Raw genomic sequence first — 21,766 nt, forward strand, 5'->3', positions numbered from 1 at the left:
AGTAAAAAAAAAAAAAAATGTCCAAACCTGTAGCAAAAGTTAAAGAATAGTATGGTTAATCTTGTATAACCTCCATGTAGATTCACTATGAACATCTTTCTCTATATATGCTCAATATTAAACAGGTAGTCTCCTAAATCCTCCATAAACTTTGCCTTAGGCTAACTCAGCTCTTGGGACCCATCACTTTGCCCAGATGTTACCAGTGTCCCATCCCAGGGGGAAGGACCCTACACCTTAATCTCAGTCATAGTTGCTGCCTTTACAAATAGGATAGAGGGGTACATCAATTTAATACAATAAATTCTATGTACTTTTAAGTATACAAACTTAGACAAATGAATTAACTTATCAAAGTCTCCATTCAACAGCACTCGCCGCATTGAGTTGTGGGAATGATTAAAGTACCTTCCAGAGTGGCTGGCAAGTTGTCAGCATGTGTTAGCTATTCTGTCATCTATTTTCAAATATATTCTTTGAAAATGCCCGATTTCCCAAGCATGGATTTATCAGTACATTTTTTTCGAAATGTTTTTTCAAGCCAGGATGCTACATCATACCGATCATGGCACAGAGGACCCCTGTTATCTGGTGCTCTCATAAGTCTCCAGCCTGGTCTCCCATCCATCCCTTTGTGTACTTTGACTTTGAGCATGGAGGTATTTACCACCTCAGAAACATGGTGCATGTAGATTGTCTTAAGTTACTGTTGGGATCCATGCCCAAATGCCATCTCACTATGCACTCCCTCCAGTTCCAACAGGACCTTCTTTTGCTCTTCTGTAAAACATGCATTTCCTACATATTCACACAAATGGCTGTGTGTTAGGAGGTCATGTTTTGTGTGCTATTTCCCTGGGCTTGTTTTCTACCTCTTTTTCTTGATGATCCAGCCTGGCCTCTTGAGCTGTTCCACATAACAGTGCTTCATCATGAGAGCACCAGATCGTATGGGAATTGGTTTTACAATATAGATGTCGAGCTCAGTGATGCTAATAATCCACCTGGCTGTGAAATCTTTCATAGGGCTTTCTAGACTTCAACACATTAACAAAGGAACATGACTTGAAATCAAACCTGGAAAAAAAATAAACATTCTTCGGTGCGAGCCACACCATGGTGAATGAATAAACATCAAATAAATAGCAGAAGATGACAAATGATGCTTCTTCTACAAGTAACATAGCAGGGCATTCTGACCCATCGTGTAGGCTTTCTTCTTGCAACAGCTCCTCCTTGTAGTTGTCAGAGAGAAAGATGAGGTGAGACTCCTACTTCCTCCCTCTTTTTGGTATTAAACTTCTATAAGCTTGAAGTAATAACTGCAAGACCCTAGCAAAGTTAACCATGTGCTGCGATAAATGGAAGTATAAAAATTACTTTTAAATAATCTCAGCACACTAGGAAGGACTATGACTTGGGTATATCATTGCATTTTAAAAGATAGCCCTATCTTTGCATATAAGAGAAATAGTAAGGCTGAGGCTCTGGCTCAGTGCTAGAGCGCTTGCCTAGCATGTGAAAGGCACTAGGTTCGACTCTCAGCAGCACATATAGATAAATAAAATAAAGGTCCATTGACAACTAAAGAAAAAAAGAAACAGTAAAAGGAAAAATGTTAAAGTCACAGATTACATACTCACACATATAAATGTTACATAGTTGTAGCTGTCATGAAATATGATTCATCTGTTATATCCATGCATTATTTGTATGTATTTTACCCATCAAATAACACTAAAGAGTGAACCAAACTCTGGGTTACACTGATAAATTTAAGTTTCAAAAACCTGAAGTCTTTTAAACATTTTATAAATCTGACATGTCATTAGTTACACGTGAGCAGGGCCTTAGGAAGTGATTTCATACTTTGGAGAAAATTAATAATCTAAGTAAAAATTCACATGAAAAAGATAATTAAAGGGGATTACTAATTAAGGTACTGGTTGAATTTATTAAATTGATTACTTTAGGTACTTTATTTAATAAAATTAATATGCAAAGTTATTCCATTTCCATATGAATTATGTTGACACAAGGTAAACTTGCCTTTTTACTCCTTTACTTCTCTAACAAATAATGTCTTCCAGACTTTGACAAATACTGACTTCTTGATTCAATACTAACATAAGTCTATTTTCATATTAAATACTTAAGGTACAAGGAAATAAAGTTACATGAAGCTAACTGTTGCCATCTGTTATGGGTTACATTGTGATACTCCTCCCCCACACGCCCAATTCATATCCTAACCACCAGGACCTCAGAATGTAACATTTGAGGATAAGATCTTTCTAGAAGAAATCCAGTTCAAATGAGTTCATTAGGGTAGGTCCTTACCCAATATTACTGGTGTCCTTATAAACAGAGGTAATTTGGACAGAGACACCACAGGAATAAAGCCGTGAACATGAGGGCAGCCATATAAAAGCCAAGATGAGGGACACATACTGGTCCTTCCCTCTCAGCCATAGAAGGAAGTACCCCCATGATACCCTGATCTCAGACCTTCAGCCTACAGCACTGAGAGATAACTTTATTGATTAAGCCACCCAGTGTGTTACTTTATTCTATCACCCCTAGTAAACTAATAAGTCGTCTATTATCTTTTCTTTCAAATTAAAAATTTACATGTTTATTTTGAAGGGAAGGGGCTATTAAAGGAAGAAAAGTTACCATTTTCCAATTTTCAGATAGATACCTGGACCCAAGAGAAATCAACAAAACTTTCAACTGCAGTGAAACATCTGTATATGAGGAAACACCAAGGTTATACCAAGAAGATGGGACTTTCTACCTTCTTCTCAAGGTAGAAAGATGACAGTTCCCAAGAAAGCAAAGTTGGTGTGATCACAAAACCCAGACTCTCAGGACACACAGGGTAAATCAGAACACTGTGCCCTTGTCAGAGGTCCAAGGGAGCAACTCTCCCCCTGCCATCCTGTCACAGGTGTGAAGGAAAAGGACTAAAACTTTCCTCTGTATACCAAGGACATGAGGAGATATTTACAGATGCAAAGCCTGATGTCAACATGATGCTCTAAAATGTGATGAGAGATTGGGGAGGTGGTGGCAGGGGACAGGGACTTCCTGAGAGTTTTCACTATATCTTTCCAAATACAAGTCCAGGGAAGAATTGGCAAAGTTCCTCCCAACCTCCTGTGGTCAACATCCTGGTTTTCCCTTCCCTTATCCCCCACTCAAAAATAATCAGATGGGCAAAGAAAGAGGGTTAAGATCCGAAAGAGTGGCCGGGCTCAGTGTCTTTTCCCCTCATCTTGGGTCTGGGTAATAAACATCCAGGCTTGGTCCCAGGTGTGGAATTATGACAAAATTGGAACGTGCACTTGAACTGAACCCTAACAAACATTTTTGAGACATGATCTAAAAATCTCAAAAAGGATTTTTTCAGCACCTATCAAACAAACAAAGATTCCAGGAAAAAAAAAATCAATAGGGAGAGAGCTGATACCACTTATATGCATAAAAGATAGAATAAGGAAGAGAGAATGATTCCTTATCATACTAGGCTACTACTACCTTAGGTGGCATGCCTGTGAGGAACATGAATAATTAACCTTAAGTCAAGTAACTGATCTCTAGCAGTACTCCTAAAAGTTTAGGGTTTAACTGAAACATACACTTTTTGTAAATTCAGTGTTTAAGGAAAGTATTTTCCTAGTCCTATTAGTTACTCCACAAATTAGATTATCTGAATAAATTTTTAATATTTCAGTGAGGTTAACTCATTGTATGATTTCTGAAATTTTGCATGGTTTAGCCAAGCAGAAGATGAATTAAATCAGGCATGAGGTGGAAAGCGTAATTCGAAACATAACGGTGAGTCTAAGAACATAAAGCACCTGCAAAAACAATTCTTGATTTTAAAGTGATATGTTTGTGGAAAAACTGTATGCAAAGATTATTTTAAAAGCCTCCATGCACAAAATAATAAAGACCTAACCAAGCCTAAATTGATAGGTGAGGTGTTCCAAATACCTGCAAACAACCTGGCAACAAAGATTTCTCATAACTCCCCCATCCTTGTTTTCCCACAAAATTATGAACTCATGAACATGCTACAACTACAAAATCTAAATTTACTTTATTACTTCAAAAAGTGCATGTCTCCTAAAAATAAAAAAAATATTCTTAGTAGTACCTAGGCTTATCCCATAGAAAGAACAAGGAACTTCTTTATCCAAAAGCATTTTTCATACCAATGTATTTACAAAGAGTCAAGGGGACATGAAAGATTCTGCCATTCACGAAACCCAAGTGAATGCCTAATAAGATAGACATTTACAGGAAATCACAATGGCAATAAATCTACTGCTTTATTATTTATAGTTGTGTTTGCGATGAATACAGCATAACAAGGCAACAAGCCAGTATTTAAGGGCTGAAAGATTTATCCAACCTTAAACATATCAGTCTACACAGGCCTGGAGTCTATAATCATTATCGCGGTTTAATCTGTCTTTGCAAAACAAAACTAAAAAAAATAGACTGTGTGTCTCTGTGATTAATCATTCTTATTTAAAGCCAATCTGAACTAATATAAAAGGTCCAAAAAAGCAGCACCAAGAACATGGTACTGGGAGACGATGGAATTTGTTTAGAATACCATGTTCTGAAAGTGTCATGCAACCTTCTGTTAAATATTTGGTTCATTCCATTTTGTCATCCTGATTTGTATTCTGGAAGCCCTTGGAAGCTACAGGATTATTTTGTTACAACCACAACATATGTTGGTGAGCAAAATCCCAGATTGGTTGCCGAGTTCTTCCCCGCTAACCGCAAAAAAAAAAAATAATAATAATAACGGTACTTGAAAATTCCGGAAAGGGATGTTGAGTCCTAAGGCTCAACTTTCTGCACCAGGGACACCATTTGGTGCAACTCAGCAACCTATGAAAAACTAAATCAGTGTAAACAGTTCATGAGTCCTGGCCATACATGGCAGGAGCATATAGTGGAGGTCAGATGACAGTGTACTCTGAGAAGTGGCCATGCTGTGGAATGATCAAAATAAAGCAGAACTGGCAAGTCATCTCCTTAGCATTTGGTGTTCATCTTCGGAAGATTGCCAGGTACATAAATGTTGCCAAGGAGAACACATGCATAAGAAAATGAAGAAATAAAAGGAAAAAAAAAATAGAGAGGGAGAATGGGGGGAAGGGGAGGGGAGAGTGGGAGGGAGGGAAAGAAAATGAAGAACTTGGCTAAATAAGCAGTTACAGTTACTAACACTGCCTCCTCCACCCCCCATAGTTGCTTGAATTTTGATGACCAGTACTTATTTGCAGATGTACATAGTTTTCCCTGACCTTGGCAATATCAAAGAATTTATACAGTTAGCAGTTCTTGCACAACCACTCGAAAAGAACAGCACAAATGTTCTACCCTGCAGTGCCAGCCAGTCTTTGTTATTACTTCAATCCCACCTATTTTTCTTCCAGCAAATTAATTTGCCCGTTTAGGGTCTAGTGTTAAAATAAACTTCTTTATTCTTTCTAAACAGCAGATCTTAGGGATTTTTTTTATTCTTTATTTTGATGAAGTTGGGAGAAAAAAAGATATAAGAAAATTTAATTCACTTCATGAATTTATTCCAGGAACCAAATGCAAAGGGCTTTAAGAATTATAGCCTTTCTAGATTTGTTATGATTAAAAAAAAAAGTCCTCTCACGCATGTGTCTGTTCTCAACAAGTAGCCAAAGAGTTTATATTAGAATCAAAGACAATTTCAGTATCTACAATTACCTCGAGAGCCCAAGATAAGCATTGCTTTTTGTATTAAGGACCCTTTAGTACATAAACAACATGAACAATATTCATTAATATTGCTTATAGTGCCTAGAAGTCAGTGCCTTGAAGCTGTCTGGCCTTTAATCAATTAAAGTATCTATTAACAAAGGAAAGGCTCCAGATGACTTAACTGTTTCCATAGGAGACTAACATGACACCGGGTGTTATGCATGTGTCCAAATGAACTCAGGTTCAGAATATGGTGATTCATGGGCTCCTACTAGCCTCAGTCAAACCTCAAAACAGACTAACAGGTGATTCACACTCAAGTCCATTTCTTTTTATTTAAAAAAAAAATGTTTGGGGGGGTGCAGGCATAAACTGGGAATTTGAACAACTTTAATGGAAGGAGCAAGGGACACTGGTAGGAGTCTTTCTACGTGTCCTCCTTGAGAGAATTAAACTTTGTGATTTTCATTAATCCCTCTTGTGTTTGCTACAAAGGAGTAGAGCATTATCAACAAGGATAACAAAGGATCTAGAGTCAGCCACTTAGAGTCAAATTCTGACTCCAATCTCACTTGTCATGTGAACTTACCGTGGAAAAGTTACTCTACCTCACAATGCCTCAATTTTCTCTTCTGTAAAATGGGGTTACAATTACAACAGTCAGTAAACATTTCATAAATGTTAACTTATTATTTCCTCTGCCATGGTCTATTTCTTATTTGAGTTTTAATTGATGTTCCAAATAGGCAATGGTTTTTTAAATAACAAACTCTTAAATAGTGCTTGCCAGGCATCAGAGATGGTTCTAAGCGATATAGAAATTTGGACATCCATAATCCTTACAACTAACTTTTGATGAAGGTGCTATTTTCCAGGAAAAAAAATTGCTAAGGGGCAGAAAGGTAAAATTATCCAAAAGCCAAATGTACATGGTACAGCAAGAATACAATGTCAGAGTTCAGGTGTTTAACTATTACCCTGCTTCTTGAAGGAAACATAAATCTCACAGCATCATAATTTACATAAGAGAAATATGCAAATTATAAGTCCAGGAACTAGTGCACATATCACATGGAGGTAACAAAGGAATGAGACTTTAGGACTCAAATGAACTACAATTAACATTCAGTTAATGCTTTAGGAAAGTGCAAGGAGGAAAACATCTTTGAAATGTTTGATACAAAGTTAGTTAGTCCATCACTTCACAGAAAAATGAGAGAGATTAGAACTCAAAGCAACTTTATTCCTACTACCCATGGGAAATCCTACTAATATCTGCCCCACAACTAACAAGCCCTGAAGACAGAGGCCACCAGGAAGCACTGATCAGGACACAGTCCCCACCCCATACTTTAGCATGGGACTGATGTTCTGGAGGAAAATGAACTTCAAGAGGAAATTCACCAGAATCCCCATCTTTAAAATATCACCAATTTCCAATAGGTTGATGATACTCAGTGCCAGAAAGGTAGTTAACTGGTTAGATAATGGTGACTTGGTAAACTAACAAAGTGAACATGTCATCACTGCAATAATTCTTAATGCAACTATAATCTTGTTTCAGAACCTAAAGTAGACACTTATCTATACTATAAGCAATTTTTTTTAAGACTCATGAATCTTCCTAGTAAGTTCAATTAGGGTATCACAGATAATGTCCACAAAATAATAATCATCATCAACCAGAAAAGTCAGAAAAAATAAACCATGTGTAAATTCATTTATTCTTTTTATTTGTAGCTTTTCTTCATGTTCATATTCTGATACGTTCCAATATGTTTCAGTTTTTCAGTAAATAGATTGGTGTTTTTGTTTTGTTTTAATTCCAGGATTGAACTTAGGAGCACTCGACCACTGAGCCACATCCCCAGCCCTATTTTGTATTTTATTTAGAGACAGGGTCTCACTGAGTTGCTTAGCGCCTTGCTGTTGCTAAGGCTGGCTTTGAACTTGCGATCATACCATCTCAGCCTCTAAAGCTGCTGGGATTACAGGCATGTGCCACCGTGTCCGGGGATAAGATAGTTTTAACCAAATAGCTAGAAATCTAGATATTAGGACTAATGGGATATTTACTACAAAGAATAAGTGCTTTCAGGTTATATTCAATATTCCATAGATGTTCCCCAGATCCAGCCACAGGGAATTTGTAGCTTTTTTAAAAATTATGAAATGGTTATTAATACCACAATGAGCTTCCACGACACTGTCACAGAAAGGCTGGAATGAAAAAGATTAACATCAAGTATTGGCTAGGATGTGAACACCTGAAACTGTCATATGCTGCTTGTGGGAATGCAAATTGGTACAACCACTTTGGAAAGCATTCACCATATTTACTTTAGTAGAATGCATGCATATCTTATGATCTAGCAAAGAACAAAAATACATCCCTGTGTTTATCAAATATACATACAAGAATTGAAAAAAGCAGCATTGCCCTCAATAACCCCAATTGGAAATAACATTCATCAAGCACAGATCATATAAAGCATCGAGGGCAGATCCATACAATGGAAAGCTATACAACAAAGAAATGAATCACTGAAATGAACACAATAAATAAAACTGTCACGGTTGTTAAAAGAACTCAGACACAAAAGAATTGATTTATGTAAAACTTTGAAGCCAGGCAAGAGGATGGTCTTAGAAGGAACGGTGGCTACCTTTAGTGAAGGAGGGAATACAGATTGAGAAGGGCCACAAGGGGTACACCTGGGGCACTTGTAATGCTTACTTTTCACCTGGTGGTTCTACTAGTGTGATGATTATATAAAATTCAGAGCCAACACTTGATTTGTGCCTTTCTTGGCATATATATCAATAAAAGAATTACTTTTAAAAATTAAGAAAAAGCCAGGTATGGTGGCACATGCCTATAATCCCAGCCATTTCAGAGGCTGAGGCAGGAGGATCACAAGTTTGAGGCCATTTAACAAGAACTTGTCTAAAAATCTAAAGGGCCAGGGATGTAGCTCATTGTTAAAGCATCCCTGGGTTCAGTTCCCAATACCAAAAAGAAAAAAAGGCGGGGGGGAAGCCTACTTGCAAGCCTGATTGTATGTACATCTCTATTCTTGTGCTCGAGCTCCATAGCAGAGTGTCAAAGGATGATTTAAGCCACAGAAATGAATGTTCTTAGGGTCTGGAGGCTGAAAGTCCAAGATCAAGGGGCCAATAGAGCTTGGTTTTAGTGAGGCCTCTCTTGTTGGCTTGAAGACAGATACCCTCTTGTTATGTCCTCACATAGCCTCTCCTGTGTGTGCACAACATCCCTGCCTTCTCTTTTTATAGGGACAATGATCCTATTGAATTAGTGCCTCATACTTCTCATCTCATTCAACTTAGAGGGTCCCCTCTAAAGACCCTATCACCAAATTTAGTCACAATGGAATTCCGCATAGGATTATTTCCCCTAAATATTTGTATGTATGAATTTTCAGGGGTAATAATTAGCCCCAAACAAACTGATATTCTCAGATATTTTTAAAAAATTTAATGTTTTTTTATGTAAAATTTTTCACATTTCCAACCTCTAAAATTTAAATATTTGTATCAAGACTGCCTAATGTTTCCCAGTTGTAAATGTCTTATAAATATATTATTTATAAAAATAGAATGTGAAGGTTTTAAAAATCATAAAATAATTTTAATACAAAGACAGTAGTAGAATCTGGCTGTATGATATTTTTAAACAAGGTCCAGTTTTATTGACTAGTTTTCTAATACCAATTATATACGAGCCCAGGCCACAGATAAGAGGTATAAGTGATAGACTTCAACAGGAGTCCCTTGTTTAACATCTACTTATAATAAACTGAAAACATTTAAAAGGTGACCTTTCAAATTACTTATGAATCCAAATGCATACTGTTACCATCTACCATGCATTTTATGTTTCCACCCATGCTGTAGGAGGTTTTGCTTATTTTCAAATGGGACCAAAATATGGCTATTTTAATGGAATAGAGATTAAATTTTCCCAAGGAAAATTACAATTTAGCTTAAAATTTTTTTTAAGTTTTATATGGACACAATACATTTATTTATTTTATATAGTGCTGAGTATTGAACTCAGTGCCTCACACATGCTAGGCAAGTGCTCTACTACTGAACTATATCCCCAGCCCCAATTTTTAAACTCCAAAGTCATGCCAAAAATGCTGGTCTCCCTTCTATGATGATGCAATTGGTGCATATGATTTTAGACAACTGCTTGTGTATGGTTATTACCCCCAAACCCATGCCATAGTGAATACCTTGTTCTATTGAAATTTTAGGAAATGGACCTCTATTTTTGCATTTTGGAATAGATTTTTTTTTTTTTCCTTCTGTAATGGTTAATTTGAATTGTCAACTTAATTGGATTAAGAGATGCAGAAGATTAAGAGGCTTCTGGGTGTGTCAATAAGGATGTGTCTAGGAATGATTGGCATGTGGGTTAGTGAACTGAAATAGAAACCCTCCCTAAGTGTGGGTAGCACTGTCCAATAGTAGAGTGGCTTGGATGAGATAAAAGTTGGAAGAACAAGGAAGATGCAAGCTGAATTCTCCTTGAAGGAATTCTTGATGGCTACTGCAATCCACTGAGGATATCAGATTCTTGATCCTTCAGTCTTTCAAAGTGGACTCTGCCAGTGATTCTCCAAGGAGTTTCTAAAAGCGTTTGGCCTTGGACTAGGGTAGCACCATTGATCCCTCTTGTTCTGAGGTGTCAGCATCTTGGACTGTGCAGTTACTGGTTCCTCCAGCTGTCCAACCTGCAGATGGCCACTGTGGACTCTCCAGCTTCTGGTCATGTAAGCCAACCCAATAAATCTCCTTTTATAATTATTCTTTGTATCAAGACTGCCTAATGTCCTACGGCCACTGTGGACTCTCCAGCTTCTGGTCATGTAAGCCAAACCAATAAATCCCCTTTTATAATTATACTTTCTGTTGATTCTGTTCCTCTAGCGAACCCTGACTAATACACTTTCTTACATTCTCACATGTTTTAACAATATATATCTACATTTAGATAGTTTAGCAGTTCTCACTTATAATTGTTTCTCAAGCAAACATCCATCTCTAAGAACATGTCAGAAGGAAGTTATTATGAGGAAAATCAAATTCCACTTATTTTATACTCAAATATGGTCATCCCTCCTAGCCTTGTGAATTAAGTTCACAAAATTCCACAAAAGGAGTAAATACACAGCTAAAGGGAAAAATGGAAAGTGGGGTTCAGTGACTGCCTTTCGATGAAACTTTTTTAAAGAGCTTAAATAAAAATAATGAACTCTATATTATTAATTCCTATTTGCCATGTCTTGCTCACTTAAATATTGGTTTTCATGCAATTTCAACAAGCTGCTTTGGTCCTCATATGTTCAGCCCTCAACTGATGACTCACAGTTGTGGAGTTAGCCCTCCAGGTTAGATCTCCTTGTTCCAGAAACAGAATAGATATGTACACTTGAAATGGAAAAGGCTTTTGGTAACTTCCCTTTTGCTGATTCACCTAAGTAACTATATCCCAAGGTCTTTCATTCAATCCCAAGGACCATGAAGTCCCTTCTGCCCACAATAACATCATACCAAGGCAAACACCCTGGGGTCCTGCTACAACCTTCCCTGCTCCCTCTGACACCATAAAAACATTGCTCTAGAGCAGACTTCATTTGGCTTCATCTCTTTTCTTTCTAAATATTTCTTGGTAAACAAGTTTGGCTCCTTTGTAGCCAATTCTCTTAACTTCCGGCAATCAGAAAATTCCCAGTTGGCACAGACCCAAAATTTCTCCAGTAGCCTAACAGTTACTCAGACAAACTAGTGGTGTATGGAAATGCTGCATGGGGGAACTGATGGCTGGGCAGGCAGCATCCTCTGTTGGTGTGAGTGCGAGGAGGCAGCAAGGAGGCAGCAAGGAGCCAGCATGGAAATTCCCCCATGCAGCAAGATGACAAGTTTAAGGCCAGCTGTAGCTAACAACCATGGGAACCTGAGGGAAGCACTTGGGTAGTGCCAAAAAGGGTCAACAGACTTAATAAGGCAAGGTCAAGTATGACTGTCCAACAAAAATAAAACCCAAAAGTTCAAAGAGGATTTAGAGAAGACCCTCCTGTAAAAAAAAAAAAAAAAAAATGTGGGGGAGGTGGCAAGTGTGTAACCTAGAGCCATGATGCAGGACCCAAGAAGCAATGGGGAAATGTGACATCCATAAGAAATGGGGCTGCTTTCCCAGTTGACAGATTTTTTTTTTTTTTTTAAATGAGAGCACTGGTCATCAAGGAGCCAGGAAGACAGGTTCTCTTGCAGTTGCCTCGGTTGTTTTCCACTCCACTGAGAGGAGTCACATGGAGACGTGCTCACCCACACCTCAGGAGACCCGAGTCTCAACAGAACTACATGTGCTTTCTGCAGGACTTGAAGTCCCTTCTGTTAGCAAATAGAAGAGTGTTTATGTTAGGGAACCTGACACTTTCTGCTTAGGGGACAGTTCCAGACCACAGGACCAGAGTATACTCCACGTTAATTGAAACAAAACCACATTTCCAAAGATAGCAATCATTTAAAGAACATCAGTGCCCCCATGTATTCCATTGAACCTTGGAAGTTCAACTATTTCTTGACCAAGAACAATCTTCTTTCTCAATCCAAATCCAAAGAGGAAGAAAACTATAGCTAGAGGAACTGGATGTCACCTCCTCCCTCTCCTCAAAACCACCAAATTCAAAACCCTGCAATCATTCCTGCTGCCATTCTGTCATTGTTATGAAAAAAAAAAAAATCTTCCCTAATGCAGCCAACACTTCCCCATCCCCAAATTGCCAGGGAAGACTGTAGTTATTATTCAGTCTCACTCAAGTTGAAAACATTTAAATTGTGAAAAACAGCACAATTTTTGCTTTAATTCACAGTAAAACAATGCCATGTAAATCTTAAGAATTTAAAATGACTCTTTGAAAACATTAATTCCATTTTAACATACATTCCTCAAAACCATAAACGTGAGACCTCCCTTACCTGACGAACAAAACTATTTGAGGTAGTGTCGGATGACGTGCTCCCATCGGATCCTTTAAATCTGTTTTTCCTTCTGGCTCCTTTTCCATATGACTACCAAAAAAAAAAAAAAAATGAGGTTATTATTAAGCCCTTTTACAGGAATCTAGGCCTAGTTCTAGAAAATATCAAAGGCCAAAACAAGTAAGAAACTGCCATTAAATGTGCAAATGGAAGATTAGTATTGGTGAAATCACAAAAATTTCTGATAAGTATATGGGGGAAAACATTTAATAATTTCTAGACAAAACATTTAATAATTAATGAACAGAAACAATTTACACTATCTGCAAATACCTTAGCAGCTGAGTAGCAAAAGATGCTAAAGATAAAGCATTTAAAAATAAGCATTTAAGACATTAAAGATGATTTGTTTCAACAATAGGATCCAGCTGAACACAGACATCTACAAATGAACTTGCTTTTTCTATTATATCTACAGTTTACATTTGAGCTCTGAAAATACACTATGTCAATCTATGTGTAATTCCAAGCATAAATTTATTGCAAATATTAAATATTAAAACAAATGAAAAATTGTCCAATGCTGAGCTTTAGAGTTAAACATACATACATGAAAATCCTGCCTATAGAAGACCTTGAGCAAATTTAACCTTTGCAAGCATCATTTTTCTCATCTTTAAAATGGGGCTGTTTTAAGTAATAACTAAAATAATGTATTTATAACATTTAGAACAACATCTGGTACATGGTGAAGGTTCAGAATAATATATGAAAAGCAATCCCACATGAAGGCTGGAAAGTAAGGAGACAGATTGGGCTAAAGAATATAATACAATGGCAATTATTAGACTCATAGCATCACTGAATTATCCCAATACACACTCATGTTCTAGTTATATAGTAATAAGGTTTTCATTAAAGTAAAAATATAGCCAGGTGCAGTAGTACACGCCTATAATCCCTGAGGCACTGGAGGTTGAAGCAGGAGGATCCTGAGTTCAAAGCCAGCCTCAGCAACAGCAAACTGCTAAGCAACTCAGTGAGACCCGGTCTCTAAATAAAATACAAAATAGGGCTGGGGATGTGGCTCAGTGGTTGAGTACCCTTGACTTCAATTCCTGATACCCCCCAAAATAAAAAACAAAAATATAACCCAAAATATACATAGCAACTTAAGCAAGCTGAAATCTAAACATTTTGTTATGAGAAATTTAGGTAAATTTGCAATCAGTGAGAGGGTCGTGTAATATTAAAGCAAAAGTTTTTCTTAAATATGTTTGTTCTCTTCTAAGGATCTAAGGGATTTATGTAATACAAATGTGTTTCCATGACATTTAATTAACTCTGAACTTCATAAAAGGAAAGACAAGCTAGGCTGGGCTTTCATAATGTAATATACAAGGCTCTTCTCACTTCACAGCTTATTCTTCTTTCTTACATAAACATTACTCAGTAAACTGTTGAAAAATAACATTCTTTTAACTATGCTCTTCCTTTTCCAATTATTATGTAAAGGGTTAGACAGAAGTATCTGACAAGGCCTAAGAAGGCAAAAATCAGGTATGAATCTCAAAATTATTTTTTAAAATTTACATTATTCCAGATATAAAAATGCCTATTATCTTGAAAGCACTGTTAATGCCTAACATGTTTCTTATGGGAGGGTTGGGGACAATCTATGTGAAATATACTATCTTTATGAGGAAGAGCAATTATTTTTGAGAGCAAAGAAAATACCACTTTGTATCCTTTTTCCTTCTGGGACCATTTTGAAATAGGAGAAGAGTCTTTGCCGTTTTGTTATTTTAGCTTTTTAACGATAACTATTTTACTGTTCAGCTGCTTGGGTGTCTTCAGCTTTTTCATGGCTGCTCATAATTACACAATATGCACTGTGAGAGCCACACAATGCTGAAGACATTCAGTCCCAGAGGTGGCTGTTCTGTGCAAGCAGTTGGGCACATTTTCACATTAATTTTTCCAGACCGCTGGGGATACTGTTAGCAAACAATATTTCAGGTGCACTTAGCTACCTATGCAATATAAAGATGGAATTAATAGTTTAACTGTCCTAAACACAGTTTGCCTACTAGAAAATGGGAACACACTGAAGCACAAACAAACTGGTGACAATTTTGAAAATATATTGTCCTTGAGTCACTCTGAATGCTTGAATATGACTTATACTATTAACTTGCTCATAATAGTGTTATATAATGAATAGGAATTTTCTATATTAAAAGTCAACTCAATCCGTTTTACTCACTTCAGCATAATTTCTCTATTAAAATGTTCCTTCTTTTTTAATTGTACAGTAACTACTCAATGACTTTTTATTTTTTAAACAATTAGGATAAATAAACAAAGCATCTCTGGAAAGCTAATGGTCTATTTTATGTACTTTAAAAATGTTAGTGAAAATTTATACTGCCATTACTAAATTAGACTTCCTTTCATCCAATGCATATTTAAAAATCAAGTTCATCTTGCTGAAATAACATTTTCCCATTACTCTGAATCTTTGAAAGGAAGGACTAGAGTATTTCTTCTGAAGAATATAGAAAAAAGGTAAAAGATAAACCTCCCCAAAATGGAAAGAGACAGGTAAGATTAAGTGTTCAAATATTTAGCTGGCTATATTTAAGAAAGAAGCATAGTTTTCTTAATTTTCCCCTTCAAATACAGTTACCTGTATGAACAATGGTTTTTCTTTAAAAAAAAAATTTAGCAATAGTTATGAATACCCAGTACTAAAAAACAGTCATCCATTAGAACAGCTCTGGGTACCAGACCAAAGAGGGAGAAAAGACGGGAGTTTGGCCAGAGGATGGTGTTACCTATAGGAGAATCTATAGATTCTCCCTGGCATGTGCGGATCCCCAGGTCCTTCTCGGAACAACCCAGAAGGTGACCATTTCCTACTCATTGCCAATTAACTGTATGGATCTTAATAAAACAAATTTTGTCACTATAGTAAAAAGGGGGAAAAAAATGTCTAAAATCCTTTAGTTGTCCTAAAATGCCAAACCAAGATTTCAGAAACAAAAAAATTTCCTGAAACTTGCACAAATATATTATGCTCAAAATCCATAATGTCAATAGCAGCTTAGTATGAACATCTTGACACCGAACAGCATTTAAACATGGACTCTACTAGATACAGGAGAGTGAGGAGAAACAGAGGAATGGATTTTATTCAGCAAATGAATGTTCATGTTTTCAGAGGTAATTAAAATCTAATTTCTGAATAATCAAAGGAAACAGTAGTAATTTCACGTTTTCAGTTAACTGCAGATTTCAGCAGGGCACATAAAGTTGCCATGGCAGCCCCAGGGGACAGGTATAAGATTGATGCTGGTTCTGTGTTCCATGGCTACATACAGTGACATTTTCCTGCCTACAACAAGTTGCTCCCCATGAGCAGAGTGCTGATGCCTAAAGTTAGTTTTTATTCCCCTCCATTCATATTCATTGATGTTTATCCCTATGAATTTTATTTTCTTCATTTTATGAACCAAAGCAAACAAAACCAAAACTACCCAGAGTCATCTCATTTTGGTAAATCTCATTTACCAAAAGCTTAAAGTGAGCAAGGCTGCCAGTCCTTTACTTGGAGGGAAATAGCTGAGGTGACTTCCCTAGAAAAGGGGAAAGATAAGAAGTTGGCTTTTGTATGGGTCTGTTCACACAAAATCAGAAAGAAATCAGGAAGCAACATTAGCACAGGTCTTTGTGGGTAAGGCACATGGAGGAGGGAGGAAGGATTCGGTCTGCAAGTAGAAGTTTACCTAGGGAGGAGGACAGGAGGTGGCCAGGGACCCTCATTATCAGTCTACCTCCTGCCATGCACTGTTCTTTTTAGCAGTACCTTAATTTTAACCCTTTGTAGTTTTAAAGTAATTATGTGGTGTTTGCCATATACTCTCTGTAAGATATAGACATGTCTTCCAGTGACAAATTGAAGAGTTCCACCCTCCCTTACAGGGTTAACAGATTCCACTCACCTTTTTTGAGAGGACCAAAGTTACCCACTGATTGCATATTTAACTTGTTGGAATTGTAAGGGTACACTAAGTTTTTATATAATAACAAAAGCATAGAACTACCAGAACAACTACTCCTCAAATCAACCGGATACTACATTTCAAATTTAAACACCCACAGAAATTGATTGGCATGTTTTTAAATTTCTCCCATGCAACTCCAGAACAAAAATACCACTCAGAATGAAAATGACCAGTGGTTAGGAATGAAGGTTTTAGCAAAACATAAAGCACAGGACCCATGACCACTACGTTTGAAGAAAGCAGAAGACAAATTTGTAACAGGGACCTACGAATGTTTCTGGAAGAGAGTGCTGACTTGGTTTCAAAGCCACAGGGAAATGGCTGCTGCTCTTTTTTTGATAAAGCCCCTCACTACAGCCGATCAGAATGTAGTCATTACCAGGCCTTAGTCCTCCAATCTGCTTGCAAAGCATCTGGCAAACTGGGCCTGGGTGGAACCAGCTGGGATGCGTTGCTAGGAGCAAAACAAACAGGCCCTCTGCTTACTGCCTGTTCATTTTCAGGTGTGACTGGAGTTGCTGGTTACAATCTCTGAGGCCTACATTACTGAGCTACTGCTCTTGGTTCTCATCCATTTCCTCTTCTGTCACCAGACAATTTCCAATCCCAGTCACTTGCTTCTCATCCACCCAGGAGCTATTCCACTCCCTGGAGAATGACCAGTTCCATACTTTAGAGTAACACTGTCCAATGGCAATGATAATATGAGCCACCTACCTATTCAACATTTTCTAGTAGCTGCATTAAAAATGCAAACAACAACTGGGTAACTTAATTATGATGATGCACATTATTTAACCCAACATACTCAAAATTCATTGTTTCAACATGTAACCAATTTATGTTATTGATGAAGGTATGTTCTATTTATTTCATATTGTCTTTGGATGTGCATATTTCATATCTCAATTCAGATTATATTTCAAGTGCTCAAAAAGCCACACGTAGCCAACAGGTACTATAATAGGTGATGTGGACTTGGAGCTTGGAGAGTCCTACGTGAGCACCTTGACTTTGAAGATAGAGACCACTCAAGTTTGCACCAGAACTGTTCAACAGGTTACTGAAAAAGCAGAGCAATTGGCTTAAATCAAAACCTTCAAGAGCTTGCAGTTAGATGGCCATTCCATTTATGTTAAATGCATCCATTTTGCTTATGACAGCATGCTGGGGGAAGGGCTTGGAACATAAGAAGGTGTTCGTCCCACTAAGCAGTATTATTGATACAAAAAAATAAACAAATACTGCAAAGATTATGAATCTACATCATTTACTTTGTTCATATGAAACTTGTAATATAATCCTGAGGTGAAGGGGAAAAGTTTCTGAAAACCAATGCTTACAGGTTCTGTTTGCAAATGGTAGTTCTATTTCTGGGTGGAATTACTATTACTCAGTGCCACAAGAAAAGGGGGATGCTCTGAAGATAGTGTCCTTTCTCAGGCAGTTTGACAGCTGGTCTGTTGTGCCCACTGGAGGCACAGAATGAATAGCTTTGCCAAGTTTCACACAAGCCCTATGATGCCATGATTAATCAGATATAAAATAAATAGGGCAATGTTACCCTCTAATAATGGATGTCACGTGAACACAATTCAAGCAAAAATTGATTTCAATTTTTGGAAGGCAAAGAAAGCAAAGAGAGAGATGCTATTGACATTCAGGATTTATACCTCACCTGCGATACGAAATCCATTCCTTTCTCCTGTGGATGTATCTTTGAAATGTCTAGTGTGAAGACCTGACAACATTTGTAATTTTTTTTTTTCTCTTTAGTTTAGGCTGCATTACCTCTTGCCCAAACTGTTACATCATTTTTTTTTTTTTTTCCTGGCAGCTGTCTTTCTGTGCTCCAAACTATCCTAACATTCCCAGGTGGATCTTTTCAATGATCTGTTAAATGGCTGCCTTTCTGAACCCCTTCTACAGATCTCTATTATTCAATACACTAAATGTTCTGGCCTCCAAATTATAGCCTCCAATTGTCTTCTTAGTCTGAGGCTTAACCATACTCAATCTGTACCCTTCCACACTCTTTTCAAACTAGGGATTATAAAAGTATGCTATGAATGTGACTTCTAACTTGTGTGATTGCTTCACATATGGCTCCCTACTATCTCCAAATGTGTTGAAATCTCACCCACCCTTCAAATTTCTTTTTAAATGCCTCCTCTTCTATGAGGTCCTTATGGATTATTCAATATAAAATACTAGTGACTTTTATACCTTTTAAACCTCATAATATTCTCTACCGGGCCCCTGACATATACTTGCTATACATTTGTCATACTTCCAGCTACTGGAAATTTAAGTTTTTGATGGCAGAAATCATGAATCATTTCCACATTGCAGCTGTACAATAAATATTTGTTGACTAATGTTTAATTATATAAACCACTAAGCAAATTACCTCTTATCTGAATGCAGTTATGCTTTGTGTCAGCCCTGACTTTGATCTCCAATAATTTAGGAACTGTTTAATCATATGAAGACTTTTCTTAAAAAAAAAAAAAAAAAAAAAAAAAAAAAAAAAATCCCTCAAGGAAGATCAAAGAGAAAAGAGACTTTTAAAGTCCCTTCCTCTATCAATATTCAAGACCTTCATCCTAGAATAACCAAGGTCTCTGAGTACATTTTTCATTCTCATCTAACCTGGCAAGCATCTAGATCAAATCAGGAGTCTAAAACAAATGGGAAGTGTAGGAGTTAGAATCAGATCTTCTGGCAGAGATTAGAAAAGAACACAGCTAGTTACACATCCCCACATTGCTGGTGAAGTTAAGCAGCCCAGGGTGAACTAAAATCTTGCTATTTTACTACTACAAAAGAAATGTATCTTTTATTATACAAGTCTTTCAGTTTCTACATTCTTCCCCCAGCTCAAAGTAAATTATGTGTTCTAAGTTAGTACATTTATTTCCCAGTAGTCAAAGAAAATTCAATAAAGCTGGACTATTATGCCATTTGGAATTATTATTACAGTATCAAAATACCTCCAGCAGCCAATTTCTACCCATCAAAATAACAACAGCAGAGAAACATGTGCAACCTTTATTAGAATGGCTCACTCCCACCTCACTACCACAGTGACCCCCTTACATGATCTCTCATGTATTTTATGTGTGTATACACACACCCTCTCACACCCACACCCATGTATCTTACTACAATTTACAATCTGGCTAATATAGGATTGACACCAACAAGTCAGTGTCATTAAACAGACATTTCTCCAGAAAGATGCTTGCAAAGTACCCCTAATCTCTTCAATAGCACTGGCCAACCAGCCCACAGCTAGGAGTAAGTCATTTCCCTGCTAGGATAAAAGTTGAGAGACTCTTTACCATTGAGATCTGGAGGTGTCAATAATCCAAACTGTACCTGCCAAAGCCTTACGTAAAAGCCACCTTATCATTGCCCAACGCCTACAATTGACATTTCTTATTTCACAATGAGCAGAGAAGCAGAATTTTTTCAGAAACCGAAAATACTCAGCGGAGAGGAAGGGGATCCGGGAGCTCCCTGAAAGAGCTAGAGCTAACATTACAAGGGAAATCGCAAAATGAAAACTTTCTTTTCCCTAACTCTGTCCTTAAGGGAAAGGAACAAAACTTAGGAGAGTCACAAAAAAAAAAAAAAAAAAAAAAAAAAAAAAGGAAAGGAACAAGGGGTCTCGGCAAGCTTTGGCAACTGCCACTGGGGATAACTGAGTGGTCGGGGCGAGGGAACACCCCAGGTGCTGAGGGTGGTCGGCGCTGCTCCCAGGGCGCCCAGCAAGGTCCCCCACCCACATCCTCCCCCATCACACACACCTCCAGTCCCACCCCCGCTCCGAGCTGGACCAAAGGGTCAGCATCTGAGAAAGCGCTGCGGGAAGCTGGGACCCCTTCCGCCCACTCCGACTCACGATCTTGAGCAGGTCCAGTCCACTCGCCTGGTTCATGTCTCTCCATGTGCCTCTCCCGGGAAGGGGCGAGGAGAGCCGAGCAGAGCGGCCCGGGAGAAGCCGGGGAGGACCGGCAGGTCTCCTCAGCCCCTTCCCACTTGCTATTCACAAGCAAAGAAAAATGGAAGCCGAAGAGCCAGGGAAAGGCGCAAAGGGGCAGGGTCCCCAGCGCCGGGAGAGAAGTGGGTGGCAAACGGCGAGGGGAAGAGGAGGTGGCCAAGAGACCCGGGCGATCGCGGTAGCGGAGGCGCGGAGAGAAACGGAGGTCGGCGCCCGGGCGGCTCACAAAGGAAGAAGGCGCCGCGCTCTCGCTACCTGTGCTCCAAGCGCCCCCGCGGGAGCCGCGTTGTCCAGCAGTTCCATCTGGATCTCCTGCGCCACCGCCGCCGCCGCTGTGGGAGGCGACTTGGACATGTCGCTTTGGACCATTGGCAAAAAGTCCGCTTGAAGAAAGCGAGCGGCCAGCCNGGGCCTGGCTCTCAGTGCGCGGGACCGGGCTGGGCCATTGTGCAAAGCGGGACGCGTGGAGCCCGAAGGTGGTGGCTCAGGCACTCGGCTGCGTGGCCGAGGCGAGGGACTCCTTCCGTGGTGCAGCGGGGCTGGCGGCGAGACGCGAACTGCGGGCTCCGGGGAAGGTCCTCACCAGGAGGGAGGGAGCTCCGGGAGCACGAGCCAGGGGGAGGCGCGTCGGAAAGCGAGAGTGACAAGCAACCGACACGCCGAAAAGTTCCTCGCAGGAGGCGCGGGCCTCGTGGGCTCCGACCCAGCCGCTGCGCGTCGCCGTGGCACACGCGTTGGAAAGTTTTCAAAGCCACGAAAGCCAGGCCTGGCGCCTGGGAGGTGACTCTCTCTGGCTGCAGAGCTCAACTCCCTCTTCTCCAAACCACCTCTGGGACCTAAGAGCCTCCCGGCGGGCGGGCAACAACAGGTCACTCGGTTTTTAAATTGAAAGTTTTAAATTGGCAAAGGCCTCCTGTAGCCC

General features: G+C 38.8%; 1 protein-coding gene across 9 annotated transcripts in view; it reads right to left on the minus strand.

Moving 5' to 3' along the window:
* Positions 1-21,255, minus strand: part of Cacnb2 (calcium voltage-gated channel auxiliary subunit beta 2) — a 356,004-nt gene extending 334,749 nt beyond the window's left edge. For 3 of the 9 annotated variants that reach the window (XM_048809024.1, XM_048809027.1, XM_048809023.1), the window contains exons 1-2: positions 21,100-21,255; positions 12,769-12,861 (exon numbers count right to left, since the gene is read on the minus strand). In XM_048809024.1, the coding sequence (XP_048664981.1) occupies positions 12,769-12,861; positions 21,100-21,213 (207 nt within the window). In that variant the 5' untranslated portion in view covers positions 21,214-21,255. Of the gene's footprint in view, positions 1-12,768; positions 12,862-20,650; positions 20,670-20,745 lie in introns of those variants that run through there. The other 6 variants (XM_015483398.2, XM_048809026.1, XM_048809022.1 and 3 more) reach the window with 3 other exon arrangements.
* Positions 21,256-21,766: the final 511 nt, after the last annotated feature.

The sequence above is a fragment of the Marmota marmota genome, unplaced genomic scaffold, assembly GCF_001458135.2.
Source record: "Marmota marmota marmota unplaced genomic scaffold, marMar, whole genome shotgun sequence".
NCBI lineage: Eukaryota > Metazoa > Chordata > Mammalia > Rodentia > Sciuridae > Marmota > Marmota marmota.